At 38.2% G+C, this 25426-nt stretch overlaps 1 protein-coding gene across 4 annotated transcripts in view; it reads right to left on the minus strand.

The window, feature by feature from the left end:
* The window catches only part of anks1b (ankyrin repeat and sterile alpha motif domain containing 1B), a 1280504-nt gene that overhangs the window by 747821 nt on the left and 507257 nt on the right, over nucleotides 1–25426 (minus strand). For all 4 annotated transcript variants that reach the window (XM_028816795.2, XM_051924626.1, XM_051924632.1 and 1 more), the window contains exons 4-5: nucleotides 16609–16905; nucleotides 6572–6647 (exon numbers count right to left, since the gene is read on the minus strand). In XM_028816795.2, the coding sequence (XP_028672628.2) occupies nucleotides 6572–6647; nucleotides 16609–16905 (373 nt within the window). The remainder of the gene's footprint in view (nucleotides 1–6571; nucleotides 6648–16608; nucleotides 16906–25426) is intronic.

The following is a 25426-nucleotide window of genomic DNA, read 5'->3' on the forward strand; positions in this document are numbered from 1 at the left end:
TTTGTCACCCACCTTCTGTCTAACTGGACAGTTTCTCACCACACATGGCTGCCTTCTTCTCAGTGTAACATGCGACACATCAGACTTCTTTCAGGTCAACCCATGTCCTTAGGCCTGTGGGACATTCTGGGATGCCAATTGCAGTCTGTTCCGCACTCTGTACAGAAATTGCCTTCCTTGGTGAGTGCCTCTTTGGTTGGATGTGCGACTGGTTATCACGGCCTATTATATCATCAGCTATTGGGAGTTTACTCATTACTATTTACCATATGCAGCCCTATCGTGGAATCACAAATTTTTCCTTTAGTTTGGAATTCCATACATGTGCATCACTTCTTTATTAACCTGAAAAACTGGACCAGTGCTTGAGAGTGCAACTGTTGCTTAGTTCGGGACTATGGATAGATAGACACAAATATAATCTGCACTCACACAACCACAAATAATTTCATGAATACACAAGAAGAGGTTAAATACTCTGTATTTAGTTAATCAAAAATACAAAGTTTTAGGCTGGTTAAGTGACTTTGTCTTTGGTCAAAAAATATGTAGACATTTCATGTGAGCTTTCTGTACTTTACACATTTCCACCTAAGACTGTGAGAAGCAAGCATCACTTTTTGTTATTTTTTTTTAATCCGCTTTCTCTTGAATTTACTTCTTTATGGTTCAGCTTCTGCTGACAGTGTTGTTCTAATACTGTATATCTTCAGTTCTGCAGATGGCTCTCCTTATTCTCTGTTACATTCTGCAATTTTACATTAATGCACTCACATTTAATCTCTCCAGGATAATCCACTAAATTTCTTTCATATCAATTAAAGCTCAAAATAAGCACAATCTTAAACCAACAATGAAGTGGGGAAAAAATACAAAAAAAGAAGTTAATAAAACCAGTTCAAATTGAGAATTTTTACAGAAGGAATTTTCAAGCAAAAAACATTAACCCGCATTATTTCAAGAAATTAATCTGATATGAATTAATTTTTGAAAAAGGATTACCCTGCTGACAACATGTTTTTTCATTTTTCTGCTCACTGCTTATTTATAAAGCTAGCTTATATTAGCCCTCCTGCTTAGATGAAGAAGCTCAATCTGTTCCTCAAGATAACAGTTATTTTCCAAGAAAAGCCAAAGTTCTCAGCTTACAAGAAGACTTCCAGAGGTTGCTAACAAGCAAGCAAAATTACAAGGTGGTGCAATATTTTACTCTGCAAGATAGTGGATTGGATTTATTTTCTGTAACTTTATCTTTTTTTCATTTAATCCTTATGTTTTTTTCTTTATTCTTCTCAACATCACATTTTTAATGAGTTTCTGATTTCCAATGGAATACCCCCATAATTACTGCAGGAGGACTAACTTTACCGTTTCTAGTAATATCAGAAAAAATAAAATGAGGAACTAATTCCAGAAATGCAGTCAACAAAATGACCCTCCACTCCTCATCTCTGTCTTCCATCTTAAAATAATAATCGCTATGCGGTGTTACTCTCTGGTGTCAAAATCCTGTGTTTTTAAATTCATTATCGCCATTTAGCTTACACCGCCAAATGTTATTATTGCACCTCCTGTCCATGTTTCATTAAAGACGTGACACTCTTACACACGTTTCCTGTCTGCTCCTGCTTTTTTGTATCATTTGTGATGCTTGCTGCCACCAAGAACACCAGAGATCACTGGTTTGACCAGATGTTTTTCTCAACAGCAGTTACCTCCCGTTCTCAAGAAATATCAAAATAGGGACGGCTGATCACACTCCATAGAATTAAAAAAAAATATGAAAACAAGACTTAGCAATGATGTTCGTAACACAGAAGGGGATTCACCAACTGTATCTGCCCACCTAGATGCAGGAAAAGGCGAGTGCTTAATGCATGCTGATGTTTACACATTATATCCAGCAAGATAATAATAGAAAAAGGTTGTGGTAGGCCAGGCATTATGGAATGAAACAGGAAGTTGTAAAACCTCAACATTATTTGGTCATCAGGCCAATTATTTAAGAGCGTACTCTTTACAATAATTTGGATTACTATGATCACTAATTCCACAACTACAAAATGGTCTCCCAGCAAGGTGATAATTACTGTTTTAACTGCTGGACCATTTAATACCAGGATTATGCAGTATAGGTCTATGCATGTGTGGTAAATAATGAACTCTATCAAAAATTAGACAGCAATAGTAACTCTGTCAAAAATGTAAAGAAACTGTTAATTATTTTGACCAGCAACACAACTAAAAGTCTATATTTGATTGAAAGTCTTTTAAGGATGGCACCACGCAGAGTGAAGAAACACATGTGCCGCAAATAAGACGCATTTCTTTGCGCTGCTGCACACAACACATTTGACAGTTGGTGACTGTTGGTGCTTTGTGGGTGGGAGAATGTCCAAGAAGTCCCATCCTGACTGCACAGGAGAAGCTGAACGGCTTGTGATGAAGAAACACCTTTTGGGCAGCAATCGGTATCTGTGCCAGAGCCTACAGGGTCCACATCATCCAACTGAATAATACTGTCTCGATCGCTGCCATTATCATCAAAATATTCATCTTGCAACAAATCTAGTTGTTTCATAACATCAGTGGCTTTATACATTTTTCACGATGACATGACTACAGACTGTCTCTTTATAGAACTATTTTCTGTTGCTTCTAAAGAAAAAAAAACAAAAAGATGGCTGCATCTATGGTGGCTATTAGCAGAGATACAACTTCTCTCGTATGTTGCATTTTGGCAGGCTCGGTGAGATATGTCTTACCTTGTTCCTCGCGTTTAAAATGTTATGATATGATGATATCTGCGTTCTCTGCAGCAGTGAGCCACATGCATTATCCACAGCATCAGAATATTTGGAATTATCACAATCAGGGCAGGGAGGTCCAATTTGGCAAAGTCTGCAGTTACAGTACAAATGTGAAGTGTCATGTTAACTCTCCTGGCTGGAGTTCAAAGTCTTGTTTCGTGTCTTTTTCTGTTCATTTATGTGCTATTTATTTATGCTAATGTTGCTTTTGGAGGTTATCTGCATTATTCTTTTTTTGATCTTGTCTATAAGCTGTCTGTATTATGTTCCATGTGTTTTGTGGGTGCCCAAGAGGCAGGGCCACCTGCCAATTACTGCCAGGAACTGTCCTGGAGGATCTTCTACAGTTCCTGGCCATTCATTTTGAACATAACTGGGAGTGGTGGGTTTATTTATGCTTTATTGTACTTTTTGTGATTTTCAGATTATTTGACCTTCTTCTCTATCCCTTTTGATTATGTCTTTAAATTCTGTACTGGGACTTTGTTCACTTGGATTGCCTTGTGTTTCAGGCAATTCCATTTTGCCTTTGTGCTCCACTGAGCTTCATAGTGATTGGAATACTTTTTGTGAAAAATAAACCTTTTATTTTATAAAGATTCAGTGTTTGCCCTTATTATTAGCCAGGGTTTGATAGTGATATCCCTCTCTGGTGGGCATTTTTGGAAGTGCTTTTGGAACGTATTGAGCTTAATGTGCTTTGGAACTCCCAGACATAAACAACAGGAAATGGAGGCTTTAAAAATTTGTATTTAAAATTAATAAACTAAATGCACAAAAATTAGATAAAAACAAATAATCAGGTGCAAAGCAAAATGCTTTATCTTGTGGAGATGGGTGATTTATCCAGCATAATTTTGGATAATAAAATATTCTCTCTGACCAAAGTTTCAAAAGTGTATGATTTCATGTGTGACAAGAATTCAAAAAAATCAGTGGACTATAATTAGGTTCTAGATAGAATGAAAAATAAATAAAAATAATTAAGCAACAGGCGGCACGGTGGCGCAGTGGTAGCGCTGCTGCCTCGCAGTTAGGAGACCCGGGTTCGCTTCCCGGGTCCACCCTGCGTGGAGTTTGCATGTTCTCCCCGTGTCTGCGTGGGTTTCCTCCGGGCGCTCCGGTTTCCTCCCACAGTCCAAAGACATGCAGGCTAGGTGGATTGGCGATTCTAAATTGGCCCTAGTGTGTGCTTGGTGTGTGGGTGTGTTTGTGTGTGTCCTGTGGTGGGTTGGCACCCTGCCCGGGATTGGTTCCCTGCCTTGTGCCCTGTGTTGGCTGGGATTGGCTCCAGCAGACCCCCGTGACCCTGTGTTCGGATTCAGCGGGTTGGACAATGGATGGATGGAATTAAGCAACAAGTAGAAGCAGTTTTTTTTAAATTCTACATATTCCCTGTGTCTATAGCTCATTCTAAAAGTAATGATTTGTAATAACAAACATACTACAAGTTACAAATAAAAAAAAAAAGTGGAACCTTCCTTTGTCATTCATGTTTGTTTTGTGCATTTTACGAGGGACCCAAAGATTCCCATAATCAGACAATAGCACGGGAGTAGGGTGTAGCTGTACCACTAGGTATGACATGCCTACAGTCCTGTTAATTAGTCGGTCAAGTGCAATTGTACTGAGTCGATCGAGATGCATTTTTTAAACATCCATCCATCCATCCATTTTCCAACCCGCTGAATCCGAACACAGGGTCACGGGGGTCTGCCGGAGCCAATCCCAGCCAACACAGGGCACAAGGCAGGATTATTTTTTAAACATTTATTCTACAATTGTGTGTATGACTTCTGAGATTTTATTTCTTCAAGCCAAAAAAAAACACATCAGGTCATATCGAACATCAACACAACAAAGACTGAGTTTTTCCATATTAGTGGACTTATTAATAAAGTTTCCCCATGAACAGACCATTAATCAGCAGCATTACACTAAACTGCTGCAAAGTCTTCGAAAAATCAACAGGAATAAAAAAGCGTCTGGAGCAGTGGCACACGCAACACTTCATTTTGCACAATAACAGCACATCAGTCAAATCAGGGCCTAGTCAAAGCCTTGATTTGAATCCCACTAAACTGATGGGATTGGGGGAGCATTGAAAGTGGCAGTACAAAATTCACAGAGTTGATGTCGGAGACTGCTGGGCCGTTATGCAAAACACAGACAAGAAGTCATTTCTGCTAATATACTGTTACATATTTTTGTTGAATAAATGATTGAAAAGGCACATTTCCCTTGTTCTTTATTCAAGCATATCACAAGTATTTGCATGTTTGCATAAAGTGCAACTGTTTACATGTTCAAATATCTTGAAAAAGTCAACAATTTCCATGGGATGTACTTACTTTTTCACATGACTGTATTTAAAAACATGTTACTTAAGTGGATTAATTACAGTACACAACATTTGGATAAGGTACTAAAAGGAATAGCAGCTGCCTGTCATGATGGCAACTTCTGCATGCTGCACTACTGACATCTGCCTTTGGGCACCTTCTTCTAAACTAAGCCATCTACCTGTGAAAGAGGGTAAGCATGCACACTGATAGGTGTGGGCCTGAATGTTTCTAGGGGTACCAACACATGTTGCCTTCCTGGACCAGGGCTTGAACCCGTTTGTCTGAAAAGGCCTAATCAGCAATAAAAGCCAAGCTAAGTGTTTTTGTTCTCCTGTCACCTATTTGGATTTGGACTGTAAAATCATTTGTCTGTTAACAGAGGATGTGAAAAAAATAATAATTTTTCAAAAACTATGTGCATTTTCATCATACTGTTTTTTTTTCTTTTAATTCACTCAAATGGCAACAGGCCCTACTCTTAAGCATATTCATCATATAGCATATAGTAGTAGTAGTAGTAGTAGTACAGTAACAAGCAGATGATTATGTTTTAGTTTGCCTTTAATTTCTAGCTAATGGTAAGGACTAAAAAGGATGCCTCCTAATCTATTGTGAGGATCAGTATATAAAAAGACACTGAATTCATTATTCCAGTTGTTTATGACATCAGGAACTTTATAGCACAATAGGACATAATTTCATTTATTGTTAAAGTAATGCCCAAGATCTGAATAGAGTGTAGTAAAGCAGACAATTTACAAGACTAAAACTAGCACTCAGACAGGAGTCTAGCCAATATCTTCTGCTCCTACAAAACCTGGACAGACAAATTTGCCCAAATCAAGACACCAAGCCATGATATCAATATCATGATAACCTTAATAGACGCGACATCATGAAAACAAATCAATTAATACAATTTTCACGTGCAATCTAAGAGCTCTGAGCAATTTCCCTTGACACACTTTGACAGCATAACTAATTGGATGCATGCAAACAAATTTAATAGCTATATCCTACTTGTCACACTCCCTCACAGAATTTATTGGTGGAGCAGGCAGCTGGGAAAAAAACATCTTACCATATCATTAGCTTGTCATTTGTGCTTTTTATTTTCCATTTGTTTTGATGTGTACTGAAAATCAAGGTTATAAGCTAAACACATAGAATTTAACCTTTATTACCCAATGAGCCTGAATGTTAACATTATCATACTGCAAATCACACTGGGGCAAAGACAATCATTTCTGCTAGGTTGCATCCTTGGAGAATTATGAAGAAAAGCACAGAACATAATGGAAACTACTCCATTTCAAGTCATTTCATCTTAACCAGCATAGTGATGATCCATCCACCAGGACATCTGCTGTGTTACTGATAAAGGTGTTATGGGCCTGAGCCATCATTAGAGCTTACCTGTCTCTAGAAGAATGCGGACTACATCCATCTTCCCAAACAAGGCTGCTTCGTGTAGTGCACTTCCTTTCTCTGTCTAAAAATATTGTGAAAAAAATCAAAAGAGAAAAGGTCACAATCTTATATGTATTTTATTGCAGGCTGCTCACTTTTAAATGAAACTTGAGCAGGAGACAAATTAAGGCTTAAGTCGCAAAACACATCACCTCCCTGTGTGGTTCAAATCAAAACTATCCACCTTTAAAGCTATGTGAGGAGTCCTGGAAATGCGTGTGTGTCAGAGAAGTGTTTTGAATTGAATGTTCTTTAGCTTCCTGAGATCAGACCTTTTTTTTATCTCTCTCTCTCTCTTTCTTCACAAGAGAAAGCAAGATATTAACCACAGTCAGATCAGACTGGAACATTAACTTACTTTGTAAAAAAAAAAAAAAAAAAAAAACGATGAAAGGCAACCACATCACTTCCCTGTTATAAAACAACAACCATACCTGACATGAACGTGTTTTTTTCTTTTTTTCACTGTACCCACAATACCAATTGAGATATGCACCCGTGCAGAGTTGTTTTTGCAGGACCTAGCAGTCGAGATGCAGTTTCATGCAACCTGCACCTTTGTGCACTTTCTGCACTGCTTCTTTCAACAATGCTAAAAAAAAAAAAAATGACTGCCTACAATGAGGGAGTGTGACTAGTTTAGAAGACACTTTACTTAATAATTAACGCAACTATTGGGCTCCAAGGCAGAATGTTCCAAATTTAATACAGGGATGTGGCACCTTTTTCATTAAAATGACTATGGGTGCTTTGACCTTTATTACTATAACCTGACAGAAACATGTTTGTAAGAATATACACTAATTTCACAAATATTGTAACATTAACAAAAACAGAAGGACGTGAAATACTGGGAGACAGCACGGAACCTCTGGTGGGGGGTAATTGAGAGAAGTTAAAAAAAACTACTGACCATCATGGACGACAACACTCACCATTTGCATGATGTGCTTCCTCAACATAGGAGCACCATCAGCAATTGATAATCCAAGTTCACTGCAAAAAAGACCACTATATGAGGGAATTTCTGCCAGCTGCCACTCCTCCTTATAATAACTCCCCCTTCTGCTACTAGGATGGTGTTGATGTTTCTGCTCTCTGAAGGGAATTGTATCATTGCTTACTTTTTATACTCACCTGCATTTCTTTTGTCACAATGATGTATGTTGTAGGATTTCTACTGTAACTTTTGAAATTCCTATTACCAACAACTAACAATGGTATTTTTATATCTTTCTAGTGTAGCACCTTTCATATTCATCTATATACCAATCATATAGTACACACTTGAGTAAGTTCCAGAAGAAGCCATATAGATTAAAGAGTGAACACAGAGCTTTAAAGCAGCTCTTATAACTTATAACAACTGTCAGACATTTCTAAGAGGTTTAATTAAACAGGTATCCATCTATTTTGTGAAGGGTGGTAGGGTTCATGTCAACAACACTGGGCCCAAGTTAAGAACCAATCTTGGATGCGCAACCATTAGCTTAATCTGCATCATTTTTGAAACATAAGAAATACTAGTACTAGGAGAAATCCTATGTAGACAGGGTGAATATACTGAGAAGTGACAGACCCACCAATCAGTTCCTGTAACACACAAAGCACTAACCACTGTGCCAACAGAGCAATAAAATGAAGAGTATCCAAATACAACATGTGAACCAACCAAGAGATGTGAGATGCACAGCCACTGACGTCTGGGTTAAGCACAGTCTTGTGAAGAGCTTTTCTAATTTTTCCTTGAGACAAGGAGTGACTTCTCAGTTCTCATCATTTTGGGGCAGTTGTTCTACTATTATGAGAAGCTATCTGAGAAGCTACAGCAAACAGCCTTGCTACCTTCCTACACCTGTCATTGGCAAGCTGGCCCAGAGGAGGCCCATACAGTATAAGGGCCTGATAGTGACACATAGTTTTAAAGTTGTTTGGAGATATGCCAGGTTAGATAGGTTAGATAGGCTGGCCACCATAACTGGCACCATTTTTGATCAATATACAAGTGGCCATTGGAGAATCAGAGTGGTGAGGAGTGTAGTTAATGTGAACAAGCAGGTAGATCAGAAACACGGTAAGCTATAACAGTCTTGTAAGAAGAGAACTGCACTAATTCAGCACCATGAAGACCACTCTCTGGACCAGTTGATGAGATGTGGACATACAGGACTACTTTTGAAAAGAAGGAGCTATGAAAATCGGTTGATGCTTTAAATTACTATATGGCTCTTGTCAAAAGTAAGAGGAGGAACTCCTGATGCAATATATTTACAGTATATCTAACAAGCTAATAAAAGAATAAGTTATGCCATTCAGACTCAAACATCACTTCTGAGGAGAGTGGTCAGATGGATGCTTCTGGGTGACTCTGAAATACAGCATCTTCATCACTAACTTCTTTATTGTGCTTGTTAACAATATAAAGCTCCTACTGCACAGGCACTACACTTAAAAATACATTAAACATTTCAGATGCAGTAAAAAATGGTGTTGCTATAATTAAACACAGGCAACTCCAAAAACTGAGTTTAATGCAGACAAACACCACCTTCATTATGACATTCTCTAAAACTACCAAAGGAAACAGAAACAGCATTCATGCACGCATATACCTTTCTGTAAAATGGCACACCTCAGAGGCAATTTACAAACGAGATACATGATGAAACAAGTCAAACATGCTTACTAGGAAATGAGAATTTCTGAATCTTGCATCCGAGTTGTCTTTTTGTTGCTGAATGGATTATCCACTCCCCAACTTTAAGAACTGAGACGCATTTTGTGGTAAGCTTAGGAAAGCCACAAGGACGCCCTGCAGTATCTCAAGTTCCAAGCGTGAGGATTCTCTTTGGGATTGTATGGGGGTGGAGGGGGGCTTGACAGCAAAGGAAGCCAAACCTTATCGACTTCAGGAGAGCTTCCTGTCAAGTTTCCTGCAGTGATTATGTCATGAGGTTGCATACAGGAAATGAACTTACTTCTGCTACACTTCCAGGAATTTACTGGAACTGAAGATCTGCTTTCTAATGTATCTGCTCCTTATTGCCGTTTTGCAAGTAGGCCAATTTCCCAGGCTTTATGGCAGATGAAATCAAAATGTGCCACCGCTACATGATTCACCTTTACTGGAATATTTTTTTCAGGCTGCTTTATTAATGCTCCATTTGAACTATTGCAGTTTGAGAACAATTTCTAGCATTACTGGGAGAAAAGTCAGAAGAAAGAGATCTGCTAATGTCTACTGACCTGTCTACAACCTGCAAATACCCTAATTTGATTTAAATTTGAGACTAAGAAACATTTTCATTAATGGCATGTCATTAAGTCAATCAAAACAAAGAACTTGCATTCATAGGATGTTGGGCCACCACAAGCCTCCAGAATAGCTTTAAGATACCTTAGCATAGATTCTTAAAGTTTCTGACACTATACTGGTGGCATGTAATGTTTTAGATCTTTCATCACTAGGTGTTTTGATGATGTGGGTGGAAAATGCTGTCTTCTACAATTGTCTAAAATCTGTCACAGTTGCTCCACTAGATGGAGATCTAGTGACTGGGACCACCATAGTATTAGGAAAGCAATTCTGCCTTGCTTTTCAAATGGTTCATTGACTGTTTCATACCTCACAGGCAGAAGCTTTTTAGTCATCCTGGGAAATTCCTCCACCTTCTCAGCCCCTATCACCTGTGGGGTCCCTCAAGGATCTATTATGGGGCCTATTCTTTTTTCACTGTACATATTGACCTAAGGATCCATTTTTAAAAAATGATTTTGAAATGATTTAAAAAAAATGATTTTGAAACTCATATTCATGCGTTTGTCTCTTCTCGGCTTGGTTATTGCAACTTATTATACATTGGAGTTAATCAGTCATCCCTTGTTCATTTCAGGCTTCTAACAGGCACTCAAAAACAGAATCCCATTACAACAGTCTTTGCCTCTCTTCACTGGTTTCCCGTTTGCTACAGAATTGAGTTTAAAATGATACTGCTTGTTTTTATGTCCCTGAATGCTTTAGTATCCTTTTGACGTACTGACCTCTTATACCCTTACTTTCCTTCACGATCACTGAGCTTGCTCCTCTGACCAGACATTATTGGTCATGCCGAATTCTAGAAATAAGTTTAGAGGGAAGTATAGTTTTGCAGTAGCTTCCCCTAAACTTTTTATAGTAGGTCAGCACCTATTTTGGTCACTTTTAAATCCCTTTAAATCCTTTTTGCCTTGGCTTTTTAAACTTGTATGTGTGCATTTATTATTGGTTTATTTATTTACTGTATATAAAGCATATATATATATAGTTATAAAAACCAATTCCTGTCTGTCTGTCTGTATGTCTGTCTGTGTGTCTGTCCACTTTTCACGAGAGAACTATTTAACGAATTTAGATTGGCTTTTTTTCTATAATTTGCTTGAATATTCTGGTTGATTTTGTGATTTCCTTCATCGCGCTAAGTATTATAGTTCGCTTGCGGTACCAATTTATTTTATCCGAGAGATATGTAGTGGGCCGAGGGGATGGGGACGGGCCCTCTGTACTCATGCTGAGATATATTCACGCTAATGCGAGATAGAGGCTGAGGGGAGGGGGAAGTGTGGCGTCAGGAGTGGAGAGCCGGGCTGGGGCCTTCTCACTCATGCTCCAGGCTGCGTTCCAGTTACTCTATCTCTGCACTTTGCAGTGTACCTTGCCTCCGCTTAGCTAGCGATACATGTTTGCTTATTGATCTTTAAAGTTTGTCCTGTTTCACTACTAAACGGGCGGGGCCGCGGGGGATGGCTAGTGTATATATATATATATATATATATATATATATATATTAGGGCTGGGCAAGTTATTTTGAAAGCCTCAGTCTCGCTAGTAATTGATAGAGATCAGTGATCTTTTTGTTAAAGCACTTTTCGATACGCTTTTGCTAGAAGGAAAGTTAGCTTTGATGATTTGACCTCGATTCCCTGCATGTGCATGAGTAAGTAGAGCAGCAGCTTTTAAAATGGCATGTGAAGAGATACCAAAGTGAATGATCAAAGCAAAACTTTTTTCGTATTATCGCTGAATCAGCCTCTGATTTGTCCGACTCTGATTTTTATGCATCGGTCCCTAGCTGATCATGGTGCTGAACACGTTTGTGTAGCTGATGCATCTATGGCAACGTTCACCTGGGAGGACAGACACGATGACAGCAGGTACAAACCATATTGCGTGTCACTGCAAATGCCACACCTGTCTCACAAAGACAGCCAGGCAGCCAGCCCACTGTGCATTCATGCTGGCCGTCAAGCCGGTGCTGCTGCAAAAAGGCGCCGACAGTAGGCAAAACAGGCAGCAACAGACGTTTTATGCTGATTTATGTATGAAAGCATTGCTTTGTGTGCTTTTCAGAAAAATGAGTTTTTTGGAAAAAATATTATCCCTCAAAGAATTGCTACTGAACACAGACTGTTTACAGGTATGCTGCTCCCTGATAAAAGAAAATGTTCCTGCTGGTATCTGTTCAAATAAAAAAGAAAACAGATTTAGAAATGTTAACTTGCTGCTGCCTGGAGGGTGCCTGTTATAATGTTATGATCATGGCTCTAGAGTCTGAGGGTAACTTGGTTTCAATAACAAACTAAATAAAATGTTAATGCCCTGTCAGTGGCAAATAGCTTTGGTTTTATTTTTGATTTGATTACATTAATGTTTAAGTTGAGATTTACAAGAAATATTTTAACTGCTACTATGTAAAGGGAATACTGCTGTTAAAAAGCACCTTATTTGTTTAAAGTGTTTGCAAACCAAATACACTACTTTTGAGTTCATTATTGAATTTTACGTATAACAATGACTGTTGTGATTGTCTGTGGTTAATTATGTTTAATTGCAGACAATTATGCAATTAATCCTGATTAAAAATTGTAATTGTTGCCCAGCACTAATAATATATATTTATATATATACTCTCTATATATAAAATCCTAAGCCTAAAAGTGCAACAATTTTGTGTAACCATTTTATGTGACATTTTTATGTCACATTTTAAATCGGGCTTATTTTAAAACCTACATATATATGTTTGGTATCATTCTTTTCAGAATTTATCGAACTTTAATGTGATGTTGTTAGATTTTCAGATTCTTATTCCATTTTTAAATTATAAACTAAAACATATCAAGAACTCACATCCCGCGAGACAAGAGTTTGTGCCAAAAGATTTAACGGCATCCAGGGCGGGAAATAAAAGACAAAGAATAGGACAGCTGCTGTACAGGCTTTTAAATGTTCGAAGCACTGTGCGAGATGCAGATCACGTGGCATGGCAACAGCTGCAATCCACCAGCTGATCGAGCAAAGAGAAGGTAAAGAAAAGTACATAGTACAGCGCTTTGGTTGACTTCTGTTGTTTTAAATGTGCTCTGTAAACAAAACTGACTGGACATGACTTGTATGTGAACTAAAAACAGGACAGTCATCGACCTGATGTTGTTGACTTTGTTTGAAGGTGTGATTGTCCCTTTTTTACAGCTACATATATCTAAGACCAAGGCTCTGACTGTAGACTTTAGGTGCTTCCTTCCTCATACTGTCAAAACATTAATTAAAGGGGAGAGTGTGGACAAGACAGAGCACTAGAAGTATCTAGGGATAATCATTGATAGCCTGCTAATCTTTGATCTTAACCCAGATCAAATCCATAAGAATGGACATATACAGCTATCCTTTCCTAAGGAAACTCAATTGTTTTAAAGTGAACAAAACCATAATAACACTTTTTGTAAGTCTTTTTTTGAAACTTTTGTTACACTGGTTTTATATATGTTGGTTTGGCAACCTCAACACTACAGTAAGAACATAAACATCACTGTACACATTACCAGTAAAATTACTGGTTAGTTGTAGCCATCTGTTGCTGAGCTGTTTTACAAACAGGTTAGAAAGAAGGACAACTCAGTTCTGTAGGGCAGTAGCCGTTCTCTTTTCTCTAAATTTCAGCTGTTGCCATCAGGCTGAATATTTAGGTTCTCAAGGGTGAAATCAGCAGAATTAAGAACTATTTTATTCCTTTAGCAATAAGCCATTTGATTCATGTTACTTGTAGGGATGCTAATGAATTCTGAATTATTATTTTGTGTACAGTTTACGGTTATTTTTTTTAGCTTTGGACAAAGGCTGTCAAATCAAACTCAGTTCTTGGATGTGCCCATTGTCTCCAATGGTTAAAGTTAAGGTTAGGTTTTCTACTTTGTATAGGGTGGTCCAGGTCTAACTATGCAACTTTTAATGCAATACAATACGATAATTGCATAATTAGATCTGGACCACCCTGTACTCATACTAATCTTGAGTGTGTGTACTTACGACAACACTAGTGGTCAGTTGCTTTGTCTTAGCTTATTTTCTTGTATGTATGTAACAATGCCTAATGTTTGTACTTTTCTGCAGCAAACAAATTTCCCCCTGGGATAATAAAGTCTACTTAACCTAATATAACCTAACCCTAATTTTTATCCTGAAAGACTCCACTGCCATCATGATAGTAATGCCTCAAAAGTGGATGAATACAATTATTCAGAAATGCTTTGTATCTATTGGCATTTACTACACTCTCTACGGGAATCTGTGCAGATAAGATAAAGACACCAGTACCCTTTACTGTGGGAACAAGCATTCACGTCTGTACACTTTAGTTAGTGTATGCCAAACACATACCTTCTTGATAAGAAGAAAGCGAGCAATTACTCATCTGATTGTTTCCCAGTGCTCAGTAAATCACTGCTAGTGATGAGCAAAATAGGAAAGTTTCAATTTGCAAACAATTTTGCCAAATGGATACTAAAATTCATTTTATGAGCAATTTCACAATTGCAAAACTCACTGAAGAGTTTTTTGGAGTTTTATAGGATTATTTTGAGGTTGAAAACAAATAATACTATACTGCTCTCTAAAGCCACATTTACACTTCCATGTTTACTTGTGTTCTTTTCTGTAGCAGCATAAACCAGGTAATATGTACCACACTGGTAAAGATCTATTCCATTTAGGCCTCTCATTGACATCATGGTGGAGGAGTGTGACACGTTTTTTTTTCTTTAATGTGACATGCTGCATATTTTCTGCACAAAGACTTGCTAAAATGCGCCATCATGCACATTGCTGTGTCTTCTTCACAGGAAAACTCAGCACTTGGAAAACTGACCCATAAACCCCCCATCTCCTTTCACAGTTACTTAGCAACCACCTTATTCTAGTTGAGGACATCCGGCATTTTTTCTTCATTTCAGATCTTTATTTGTATACTAAATGTCAGGCAAACATGTGCATTTGTAATCAGTACATTAAAATGCTTCAAGACAAGAACGAAACGCATTTCTTCTTGAATAAATGGCAAAAATTTCACCAGACACAAAACACATTTTATTTCACAAATGTTTTTATGAAGTGAACCACTGAGAATTTGAAATGAATTCAATTTTGCCCAAATCTTTCTATTTATCACTAATCACTGCTTATCTTTATTACATCAGGTGCAGTGTTCTGCAGCACATGCTTACCCCAACACTGCACTTAAATAATATATAATTTTGACTTTCTGCTCCAATCCTATTTTTCTGTTAATTTTGCAAATGATTTAAATCCACTATCAGTGTGTATAGCTATCCATACTGCAACTGCCGTGAGTAATAATAAAAGGAAATTTGTCAGACAGATTTGACCTAATATTATTATAGATCTCTATAAACACCAATGGCAAGCCGGCTGGCACACTACTTCACACTGTTTTTAGTGCAGGATCTCTTCAAATTTGTCAGGTCATGAAGACAATGAACAGAAAAGGAAAAATTGTAGTTGTTGCTTTGACTGCTGCTATCACTGCCTTATCTGTATGTAGAAACCTGTGGAAACGAGAAAAAAATCCAGAATTTTTGAGGGTATGGTGTGAGGAGTTTTGATACAAAACAGTGGTTTGACCATTTCATTACGTGAAAGTGAACATTTGATTACTTATACCAAATTCAAGACTCAGAAATGAAGCATGAATTATACTATTTCATTCAGAAAATAGAACTAGGTTGTTGCACCATGTTAGCCATTATGGATGTGGTGAGAAGTCAAGCAAAATGACACCTTTTATTGGCTAAGTAGAAAGATTACAATCTTTCCTGAAGAAGGGGGGCCTGAGTTGCCTCGGAAGTTTGCGTATTGTAATCTTTTTAGTTAGCCAATAACAGGTGTCATTTTGCTTGACCTCTCACTACATTCAGAAAACACACAGCAAATTGGGCTGTAATGGCTGCCAAAACTCAACCCAAAATTTCCATTAACTTGATTACCTGGCTTTCTTTTCATTGGCTTGCTGAGTCATTACTGTCTTCCACCATGATTTCCAATGCAGAGATTTGACAAAGGTCACATAAACAATGAAGTAAAATTAGATGGGGAGTTCAAATTTCCAGAGAAGTGTTCAAATGCAGGTCATTTTCAAGCTGTGCAGCTAGATTAGGTACCACATATGAAAGTGTTCAAAATCTGATTCTATGGTTTTCTGCGGTTCACATTACTCTAAAAAGACTAGATCTGTGCTAAATATTCAGTAAGCGGAAAAACAAGAAAGTAAGTTGTAGAGGGAATGTACAGTAGCCTTTGTAATAGGTGATATTAGGATGCTTCATTTTTTATACTTCGAATCCAAGTGACCTTCAACCACACGCACACACACACACATAAACATAATCAACACAGCAACAAAATTCCTCTGTTTGCAGCAGATAAGCACCATTTGTCCCTGAAGTACAAGCCTTACTGTATTGGAATAAGTTGGCTTGTTTACTTGGTCCTATGTGGTGGTCTTGTAATTTAATGCTCCTTACACCTCTCCCTCTCGCTCTCTATCCCAGGAGCACCACTGGGCAGATCTACAGTACAAGCTACAGCACTGATAACGTTAGGTCGAGTGAGATTTGGTTGGTACAAAAAATCCAAATGTACTGTTTTAACTCACCTGACTGTTGACTTCAACTCCAGCTTCCAGCAGTACCTGAACAGCAGCTTTGTGACCATTGCGTGCTGCCAAATGCAGAGGTGTGTGCTTGTTTGTATTGTAGCTCATAAGATTAGGGTGACCATTTACCAGCATCTTAACCACCTGGAGGCGGCCATAGAGAGCAGCGAGATCAAGTGGTGTTTCTGATTTATTGTTTCTGATGGCCGGGTCAGAGTGCTCTTCCAGCAGGACTGCCACTACCTCAGAGTGCCCATACTGTGCTGCACAGTGTAATGCAGTTTCATTTTCATTGTTCTGTTAACAAAAAACAAAAAGAAGCAAAAACAAATGGTGAGTTAAAAAACAAACAGCATTAGGTGGAAAAACGACATCCTCTAGCTTCATCTTAGATCAGAGGACAGAGAGGAAATCTTATTGAAATATCTAGTAACAAAAAGTAACTCATTGTTTTTTTTGTTTTTTTTTTGGATGTGCTATTTATTTTTATCATAATATTCATGATGCCATTGAGGCACCATTGTATATATCATCTTAGCGAGTGCCTTCATTTTCTGTATTATTTTCATGGATGTCACCATACTGGTGAAGTAGCGTACCCAAGAGGACACCCCATCCTGCCTCTTTTGATCAAATGTCACTGAATCACACCAGGAGAACTTTCACGACAGACTGCTCTTCGATCAAATGTATTTGTATTGTAAGCATTCTAAAAATTTAAAATGAAACAGCAATACATATTTTAAGAGACTGTTTAGGTACAAGAGACTAAATCTTTCCAAAATGGGATACCAAATGTTTCCAAAAAGATGGACACCTTGTGCCAAACAGTATAAATTTGCAATGCTATGGGATATAACATCTAAACTTGGTGCAATGATAGCTGACAGATTGTGCATCATGAAATGTCTTGGTTACATAATGTAAAATCCCGTTTTTTGGGGAGAAAATTCTTATATCATCTAATCTTTTTGTGCTTTATTTAGTTGATGCTGGTGTGAAGCAAAGGTTTGTATTGATGTAAAGACTTTTATTTTTAATTTTGAAGTATTATACTCACTACTCTTCAGTCTTTTGAAGCTCCATTATTAGATAAGAAGAATAATAGCTGTTCATTTTTGGATATGTGTTTTAGTTGCAATAATGCCAAAACCTACTTAGGGCATAAAGGGTTAACTATTCCAAGTCTTTCTTCAGTTGTTCTTCTTAAATGTTGCATCTCTCGCTATTGTAGTCATTATTTGTTAAATACATAATTTAGACGGATTGATGCATGCTGCCATCTTTTATATTGGCCATGTGGCGACATCAAATGTGCTGCTCTGCAACCTGCCCAAGCCGCTAGCAACTGGCATTACTTCAATAACATTAAACACGATCAGCAATCAAAATAATGTGTTGATCAGTTCATAACCGAACTAGAAAATAGAAAGAAGTAGAATGTTCCAGAAAAAAATACTAGCTATAAACAACTGAGAAAACAGGAAGGAAAGTCGAGCATTTCTTTTTCCAATAGAAAGAAATTAATTCCATTACTCCTATATTTACTTTCATTAAGACAGAAGCACTTGGATTTGCGAAAATCTTCTGATTTACAGACACTAACTTTATGGGGAAAACAGCAGACCATCAAGGTCAAAGAGACCCGAAAATGAGCATATCTTCTCAAAGACAGAAGACACACAACTCTGGTGTAGAAGTGACTGAGACATCAAGAGCCCGAAATCAAGACAAGCACCTTTCACTAAAAAATTAACAGTGGATTGGCTAAGCGGTCAAAAAACAAACAAACCCAAGTGGAAGAGATAATAGCAGTGCAAGGCTTACTTTTGTGTTGCGGAAAAGAAAAATGTTCTCAAGTTAACAACTTTTATTTTATGTGGCAATCTGTGTAGCATCCTAAATTAGCATACAAGTTACTTAGTAAAGCCTCATTTAGTTTTTGTAGTTGGACGATCATATAAATACAAGCAAGAGAGGATTGATTCAGAAACCGTGTTGCTTACAGTGTACGGTTTAGTTCCTTATCTACCAGGCCACACTTTCATAAGATTAAAGCTAAACTCATAGTGAGCTATTGAGCTTCTTTGCTATACAAAACCTAATCTCTAGTGCAGACAGGACAGTCCTAAGAAGAAGATGGACAGCCTCCCCTTTTACGCCTGCAATGAGCTGGCAGCTCAGCACAGGCCAGCAAAAGCTATGCGCTGGCACATCAATCGACTGATCAGCAACACATTCTTCACGCCACAAGAAATTGACAGCACCTCAGCGGACGCAGTAATTGTTTGCGACAAAGACTGCCGGCAGCTTCATATGATGCAGCAGATATGCCATAAATCTCTTCTATTGCAGTAATGTTTCAAAGCCATTCTTTTACTGCTTACAATAAACACTGGAAGTGAACAATTACTCTTCCTGGGTACAGATTTGTAAATTGCTGCTTTCAAGATGAGGATTATTTAAAAAGCAGAAAAAAATGTTGCTGTAGTCAATGCGCTAAAAAAAAAAACGATGAATATGACTATGACTAATTTTTCCATTTTTCCCCAGTGTTTTTGTTTCTAGAATCAGTTACTTCATTGTTGACTTTTTCACAGAACAAGGAAGGCAGCTTGACTCGCTGTCAATGCCATTTCATAAGCATTTCAGTCGAAGGCACAAGCATCCTAAAGGGTACACAGAGCTGAACTCTAGATAAGCAGTTAAAGGGACCATACTTGATATCACCCTAGGTAATTAAAGAGGGGGACCAACTGTAACATCTCATACAGAGACAGAACAGTATAAATTTATAGTTCTGACAGACTCAGTGGGGCTCAGAAACAGACATCCACTGAATTGCTGCCAAGCACACAATGCCAGGTGACAATGAGGTCTGAGCCATCCCCGTACTATGTTACAAAACAGCTTGTTATTGCCAAGTGAATGTTGCTCAGAAGGTGAAGGACTGAGATTTCAGAAAGAATGTTTTCATAGTATAACCTATTCATTAATCTATTGTTTGAGTCAGCTAAGGGGTACGGGGAGGAACCAAACTTAAGACAAGGACATTTGCACACTACTAAGAGGAGGCGATCTAATCAAGATCAGTCTGTAATTAAGAATTATGTTAAGAATGATCATATTTAAACTTAGTTCAGCTGGACAGAACATATTACTTGTTATTATGATGCCATAAAAAGGGGAAGACAAGACTCATTATTCCTTATGTTTTTAATTATTATATTTTTATTCTAAAATGCTGTTGGCTCTCCTCACTTTCTCATGGATGGTGGTTAAATTCTATACTGTTAAGTTTAGCTTGATGGTATAGAATGCTGTTTTCTTCAAATAAAATAAATAAATAAATAAAAATGAATCCACAGGTATTAAAGAAATTGATTACTAAACAATAAAGAACTGAAGAACAACAACCTAAAGCACAGGTTCACAAACTCAGTCCTGGGGATCCTCTGTGGCTGAGACTGAGAACCCCTGACCTCAAAAGAGCACTCAAAAACCCTTTCAATAATTCCAAAATAACTCTTAAAACCAAAATGCAAATGTTCTCAAAAAATGGACTGAAGCCAAGCATACCACTTTTAAGAAAAAAAATCCAAACTTTCATTTACTATAGCTACAAAATTACTAAGAAGCCTCTTGCCATAAATAGTATGAAGACTAACAAACGGAAGGGGAGCCGAGACAAAGAGAAGAACTCAAGGCCTTACATAGGAGCCCAGTACATGACTGAGGGGCCCACCCCACCTTGGCCCTTGAAGGATGTGCCAGCACAGTTCCTGGCACCTTGTGACACAAAATTGATGTGAGCAGGTACAAGAATATTGTGTTTAAAGTTGCAACCCCAGGTATTTTTACTCTTTACATTGTGTGAAAGGCATGTACCAACCCTAGATAAAGTACATAGTTATTGTTGGGCACATTTACACACACACTTCCTAATTCCAAGATGATTCAGAGGCCTCAATCTGCCAAAATTTCTAGTCATTGAGATGAGGGAACTTAGACCACCTTAGGATATCATAGATGAACAAAAAATAATGACGTAAAATCATTAATTTAATATTATGTTGGGAACATTTTATTACAGAAGTATCCATTGCTATAAAATATATTGCATAAAGAAACTCACATAGTGAAAATTTTAAACATTTTACTGAAATGTTTTTATTAATGCTGTCTAGGGTCTTATGCCATGTTAAAAAAAATATTCACATTACACCAGCATTTGGCCGAAAAGATGTCAATTGGAAATTAATCACACAACATATAATTGAAAGTTAAAACAATTTGTGTCACATTCTTCGACAATATCTTTGAAAGACTGAGGCAAACTTTAGGTGGACATTTACTTTTTTTACTGTTGCATTTGCTCTCTCATTTATTTTTTTTTATCTATGCTAAAATCCTAAACTGAAATAAAGTACACTATTTAACGCTATGTAGGAGAATCATAATTAACCAGTTATGTTTGTATTCACTTTAGTATTGTTACAAGTGGAGGTCCCAAATCACAAAGTCCCAAAAAAAGCACTTCCAAAAATGCCCACTAGAGAGGGCTATACCACAAAACCACAGGTAGATAAAGGAGCAAACACAGAAACTTGATAGAAGTAAAAAAGTTTTATTTCCACAAAAAATACTCCAGGTAAATTCCTAAATCAACACAAAAGGCATATAGAAGTTGCCCAAAACCAAAAGGCGATCCAATGCAAACAAAGTCCAAAAACAGAATCCAAGGCGAAGTCAAAAAACAGAGCAGAAAGTCAAAAAAGATACAATAAATCACAGTAAATACAACTCACAACAAAAACACAGCGCACCAAAACTCCCCAGCGTATTCAAAAAAATGATCCGCCAGTGCATCCGGAAAGTATTCACAGCGCATCACTTTTTCCACATTTTGTTATGTTACAGCCTTATTCCAAAATGGATTAAACTAATTTTTTTCCCACAGAATTCTACCCACAACACCCCATAATGACAACATGAAAAAAGTTTACTTGAGATTTTTGCAAATTTATTAAAAATAAAAAAATTGAGAAAGCACATGTACGTAAGTATTCACAGCCTTTGCCATGAAGCTCAAAATTGAGCTCAGGTGCATCCTGTTTCCCCTGATCATCCTTGAGATGTTTCTGCAGCTTAATTGGAGTCCACCTGTGGTAAATTCAGTTGATTGGACATGATTTGGAAAGGCACACACCTGTCTATATAAGATCCCACAGTTGACAGTTCATGTCAGAGCACAAACCAAGCATGAAGTCAAAGGAATTGTCTGTAGACCTCCGAGACAGGATTGTCTCGAGGCACAAATCTGGGGAAGGTTACAGAAAAATTTCTGCTGCTTTGAAGGTCCCAATGAGCACAGTGGCCTCCATCATCCGTAAGTGGAAGAAGTTCGAAACCACCAGGACTCTTCCTAGAGCTGGCCGGCCATCTAAACTGAGCGATCGGAGGAGAAGGGCCTTAGTCAGGGAGGTGACCAAGAACACGATGGTCACTCTGTCAGAGCTCCAGAGGTCCTTTGTGGAGAGAGGAGAACCTTCCAGAAGGACAACCATCTCTGCAGCAATCCACCAATCAGGCCTGTATGGTAGAGTGGCCAGACGGAAGCCACTCCTTAGTAAAAGGCACATGGCAGCCCACCTGGAGTTTGCCAAAAGGCACCTGAAGAACTCTCAGACCATGAGAAAGAAAATTCTCTGGTCTGATGAGACAAAGATTGAACTATATGGTGTGAATGCCAGGCGTCACGTTTGGAGGAAACCAGGCACCACTCATCACCAGGCCAATACCATCCCTACAGTGAAGCATGGTGGTGGCAGCATCATGCTGTGGGGATGTTTTTCAGCAGCAGGGACTGGGAGAATAGACAGGATAAAGGGAAAGATGACTGCAGCAATGTACAGAGACATCCTGGATGAAAACCTGCTCCAGAGCACTCTTGACCTCAGACTGGGGCGACGGTACATCTTTCAGCAGGACAACGGCCCTAAGCACACAGCCAAGATATCAAAGGAGTGGCTTCATGACAACTCTGTGAATGTCCTTGAGTGGCCCAGCCAGAGCCCAGACTTGAATCCGATTGAACATCTCTGGAGAGATCTTAAAATGGCTGTGCACCGACACTTCCCATCCAACCTGATGGAGCTTGAGAGGTTCTGCAAAGAGGAATGGGCGAAACTGGCCAAGGATAGGTGTGCCAAGCTTGTGGCATCATATTCAACAAGACTTGAGGCTGTAATTGCTGCCAAAGGTGCATTGACAAAGTATTGAGCAAAGGCTGTGAATACTTATGTACATGTGATTTCTCAGTTTTTTTATTTTTAATAAATTTGCAAAAACCTCAAGTAAACTTTTTTCACATTGTTATTATGGGGTGTTGTGTGTAGAATTCTGAGGAAAAAAATTAATTTAATCCATTTTGGAATAAGGCTGTAACATAACAAAATGTGGAAAAAGTGATGCGCTGTGAATACTTTCTAGATGCACTGTAGATAGATAGATAGATAGATAGATAGATAGATAGATAGATAGATAGATAGATAGATAGATAGATAGATAGATAGATAGATAGATAGATAGATAGATTTATTCCACTTTTAATCATAGTTAAAGCATTTTTCAGAGTATATAAAACTTAAGATTCATGTTCAGTCACAACATCTCTCCATTGCCTTCACAAGGCCTGGGGATGTGACTTACAGTAACTCCCAACAATCAGCTTGTTAACACCATTACAATAAAGCAACCCACTTGGTCCATGCATGTATAGGACCCACTGCCATTTTAAAGCTCTTCTGTTACTATACTCAATAATGAAGGTGATCCCAAGAATGCCAATGAGAAGTTCTTAGAAGCAGCTACTGCAGCAACGTGGACCCCCACTTGCTTTATTTTATAGTTTCCATTTCCTCCTAGCACATGTTTTGCAAACTAAAAAGTTTCAGATTTAATTAAAGATTTATATGCTTTAATTAGCAACATGAAAATCAATGAGAGTTAACAGCTACAGTAATTTTGACATAAATGCCCTGCCGAGCTGTCAGCAGAAAGCACCCTCCTTCCTCTGTGCACTTACCATCAGTAATGCCTCCAGGACACATAAAGTGCTCAAGCAGCTTATTGCTAAAAAAGTGTCTCTGTGGCTGGAATTACACAGGATGTTCAAAGCCTACTATGGCCTCATCAGTTAGTCAGACGCACTGGAATTAAGCATGCATTGTATCACTGCATCCTCAGGAGTGCTCCACATGCAAGGGAGGGAGCTGGTATCTGGAAGGTTTCCAGTTGAAATCCCACTACTACCACAAGGGATCCTACTCCACTGGGCCCTTGAGCAAGGCCCTTAACCTGGATGCTGCCCAATGGCTTACCCTGCACTGTGACCTCCAAAGGTCATGTGAAAAGACAATTTTCACTCAGGGATTAATACAGTATATCAAATCAAAATAAAAACAAAAAAAAGACTGTACATCATTAATAGCTGATTATTATACATCCTTTTTCTGCAGCTGATTTATCCAGTTCAAGAACATGGGGCTGGGGCCAATCTGTCATAGCCAATTCAGAATGCGTTGCTAGTCAATGACTGGCCTCAGACCTGAGTCCAGTATCATGCAGCTGTAAGGCAGCAGTACTAACCACAGCACCACCATGCCATCCAGATAATTAATATTCAGGTCTGAATTGTAATGACATCCAGTGGATGCACCACAAGCAGCTACTGTGGCTAATCAGGCACCATCTGCTGCTTACCTGGTGGTCTTCCAATTAGTATAAATATAAGCTTCATGCCTCATTGCTACCATCCACCAGAGGCTGTGTAGAAATGCAGTCATAGAATGGCTCACACCCCACCTGAAAACATTAATTCATAACCTTCCAATGTCCATATCGGCTTCTTCCGTACTGTCAAGTGGCCTGATGGCTGCAAAATGGCTGTGAAAGTCAGTGTAGATGACAGCATCAGGATACTCTGCAATGGCGTCCCGCTTTCTTACATATGTCTGCTACTGTCAGGAAAGGCTGCAGCACAACATAGCTCTGGCAAGAACATAGCATGTACACATAAACTGTACGCTCTGAAGTATTACTGTTCTCCATGTATTATATATAAACTGTTATCTTTACTACCAAACCACTTAAAATCCTATCAGGAAAACATTAATGATCCTAAAACACATTGTCATCTATTAACAGCTCATTTTCATATGAAATATGCAAGTCTATTACTCTTGATCTGTAGATTTTCTTCTATGGTATTTCTTTTTGAAACCTGAAAACAATGTTACCTGATGACTTAGTGCCACCACATGGACATTCATCATAACTGCAGCTTCTAGTTGGTAAAGAACTGTGAAAGGTATTGATGCTGAAAACATAAAAATGAAGGACTAATGGACATCTTGTAGATTTGAGAGCTTAAAGTGAAGTGCCTTGAGCATGGGAAAGCTGCTATATAAATAAAATGTATTATTATTATTATTTTTAATAAACATTTGAAAAGTGCTTTAGGTTTGTAGAGGGGGTCCTGTGACTCTTATTAAAAGACAAATGCCCCTGTGTCACACTATAATAAATGTAGACAGCTTTGGGTTGCTTCCTGCAGTGTAACTAATGTTCTACTCAGGGGACCTTCCAATATTTGCAAACATCTGAGCTGTTTTATTGGCTAAAACACAAGGGGTGGTCCAAAGACTGGCAGCTCTTTGCTATTTTGAGGTCAATTAAACCAAAGTACTGTTTATTCAGAAAATTAAGCAATAAGGGCTTAATGGGTTACACTCGGTTATTGACTGACTTGTAAACT

The sequence above is a fragment of the Erpetoichthys calabaricus genome, chromosome 1 (genome assembly GCF_900747795.2).
Source record: "Erpetoichthys calabaricus chromosome 1, fErpCal1.3, whole genome shotgun sequence".
In the NCBI taxonomy this organism is placed as follows: domain Eukaryota; kingdom Metazoa; phylum Chordata; class Cladistia; order Polypteriformes; family Polypteridae; genus Erpetoichthys; species Erpetoichthys calabaricus.